This window comes from Temnothorax curvispinosus, unplaced genomic scaffold, assembly GCF_003070985.1.
Source record: "Temnothorax curvispinosus isolate PA1 unplaced genomic scaffold, ASM307098v1 QBEX01017989.1, whole genome shotgun sequence".
Lineage (NCBI taxonomy): Eukaryota > Metazoa > Arthropoda > Insecta > Hymenoptera > Formicidae > Temnothorax > Temnothorax curvispinosus.
Window position 1 is genome coordinate 10,802 of NW_020227769.1, and position 2,217 is coordinate 13,018.

General features: G+C 44.1%; 1 protein-coding gene across 1 annotated transcript; it reads left to right on the forward strand.

Moving 5' to 3' along the window:
• Nucleotides 1-885: 885 nt before the first annotated feature.
• LOC112468010 lies at nt 886-1,881 on the forward strand. Its single transcript, XM_025036999.1, has 2 exons — nt 886-1,721; nt 1,810-1,881. Exon 1 carries the CDS (start codon nt 929-931, stop codon nt 1,595-1,597), a length of 669 nt encoding a protein of 222 aa, XP_024892767.1. The 5' UTR covers nt 886-928; the 3' UTR covers nt 1,598-1,721; nt 1,810-1,881.
• Nucleotides 1,882-2,217: the final 336 nt, after the last annotated feature.

Consider the following 2,217-nt stretch of genomic DNA (forward strand, 5'->3'; position numbering starts at 1 on the left):
TGAAGCGCATCGAGCCGCATTAGCATACGATTTTAGAGTGATACATCGGTTGCGACGTGAACATTATTTTTTTATAACATTGAGCAAGAAGAAATGACGCTTGACAATAATCGCTCGTGGTTACCGGACTATGAAAGTGATGAAAAGCGATGACTTTCCATACTATTGCGACCGTTTTTACTATGGCGACCATTTAATAGATGATATCGCCAATGCTTTGCGTGATGAAGATCGAGGACGAAAATCGACGGATGTGCAACGAATATCACTGGTGCAGTTTGTTCGCGATCGCGAACTCGGGATACGCGGAACCGATAAACGCATCGTTAGACAAGGAGTTGTTATCAATGTATCGATAAGTATCCTTATGACTGGAAGTCTAACATAAGACGGAAAATATACATAGAGGTGCGGAACGAGGTAAAAGAATATGAAGCTCATGAAATTCGTGATGATCCTTTCTACATTAAACTGTTTAAACATGACTTTAAGTCGCAGTATGAGGAGTATCGCTATTGGGCAACTACAGTTATTCGTGAGATAGAAGGACACTTAGTCGATCTGCTAGTTCAAATTCACACAGGCACTGGGAAGTGCGTTGAAGTGGTGGCGAGGTACAATCTGCGTCTGCAACCCTATTACGACTATTCCGTCGACAATAAGGTGCAAAGAACTCTTGAACGTGAACTTATCGATTGTGATAATTGGCACTGTGATGTCCTTTTCTTCAGTCTTTATAAATTTATGTTGGAACACTATAACATTCAGTATACCTATCGACATTGTCCAGCGTGTTATCGATGCGTGTGCAAGTGCCCCTTCGAAGAGTGTGACGTAATCGACAAGTCTACATTATATAATGGGCGTCGACTTCGTGGTGATGAACAACCTGAATCTGATGAACAACCTGAATCTGAATAGATAAAACATGGAGCAATTCGAGCAAACCGAACGCGATCTGTTGGAGCTGTCCGACCAAGTAACCACCTTGGGTGAATTTTTCACATGGACGCTGCAATGCGCGGAATTCATCGAGCAGCTCGAGACACGTTGTAGTGCTAAACGTCCGCTCTCGATCGGGCAGAGGCAATCGTTGTTTGCCAGAATTGCGCGACTCGAGGGTGTGAAGTTGCGATTGGAAAGACAATTTTTCCATAGCGGTGGTGATTATGCGAACGCCGGTACCAGTGGTGACACGCGCACAACAGAACTCGTATGGCGAGAGATCGACGCCGCGTTCAAAAAGCGTATAATAACCGGTGCGGTAATTAATACAGACCATGTAGAACCGCGAAAGTTTTTGGAAGACGCCTGCAGCGTAGTGTGCAAGCGAGTGCGAGACAGTATAAAAACACATAACTGTGTCAAAGTGAACACCGTGTTCAATGGGGAGTTTGTGGCGGGTGATAAACGTGACAATAAGAGTTTTAATACAAATAACATAGAACTCTGTGGTACATCACACTTGCGCGAATGGTACGAACTACATGTTATCGAGCCCACAGTAGCGAAACTCTATATCATCGAGGGACAGAAGACTTCAAACGTTCTCCCGATACGGCTTACCGACCGCACGAGTGATAAAAAAAACATGTGAATCTGCTGTACGTGCAGGACCCACGAGACAACAATGTTGGACATTTTGCATGGAATAAGGATCTATCCCGTCTCGTGAGCTCACAATTGAGCACGCACCATAGTCGGAAATACATTTGCGATCGGTAAGTACCTCTACTTCTTTTAATAATATATATTATTTTATGTTTTTTTTGTAAAAAAATTTATAATATATATGATTCTTTTTTGCAGATGTCTTCACTAATTTTACACAAGCATGAAATTGGAAACCCACACCGTGGACTGCCGAGAGGTAAACAAATGCGCAATCCGACTACCGAGCGAGGACAACAAGTGGCTCAGCTTCAAGAACCACAGCAGGAAAGAGCGACTTCCCTTCGTGGTGTACGCCGATCTGAAGTGCGTGCTGCAGAAGACACAACCGGATACGGAACACGCGTCATACGCCTATCAACATCATCGGGTATGTAGTATAGCATACTACGTACAGTGTTCGTACGACGAAACGTTATCGACGTATCGATTTCGTCGCGATAACGACTATGTCGCGTGGTTCGTCGAGGAACTCAACGGATTGGCGCATCGCGTAAAAAAAACATCTTGTCCGACATTGTATGCATGGTAGACCTAACGCGAGAC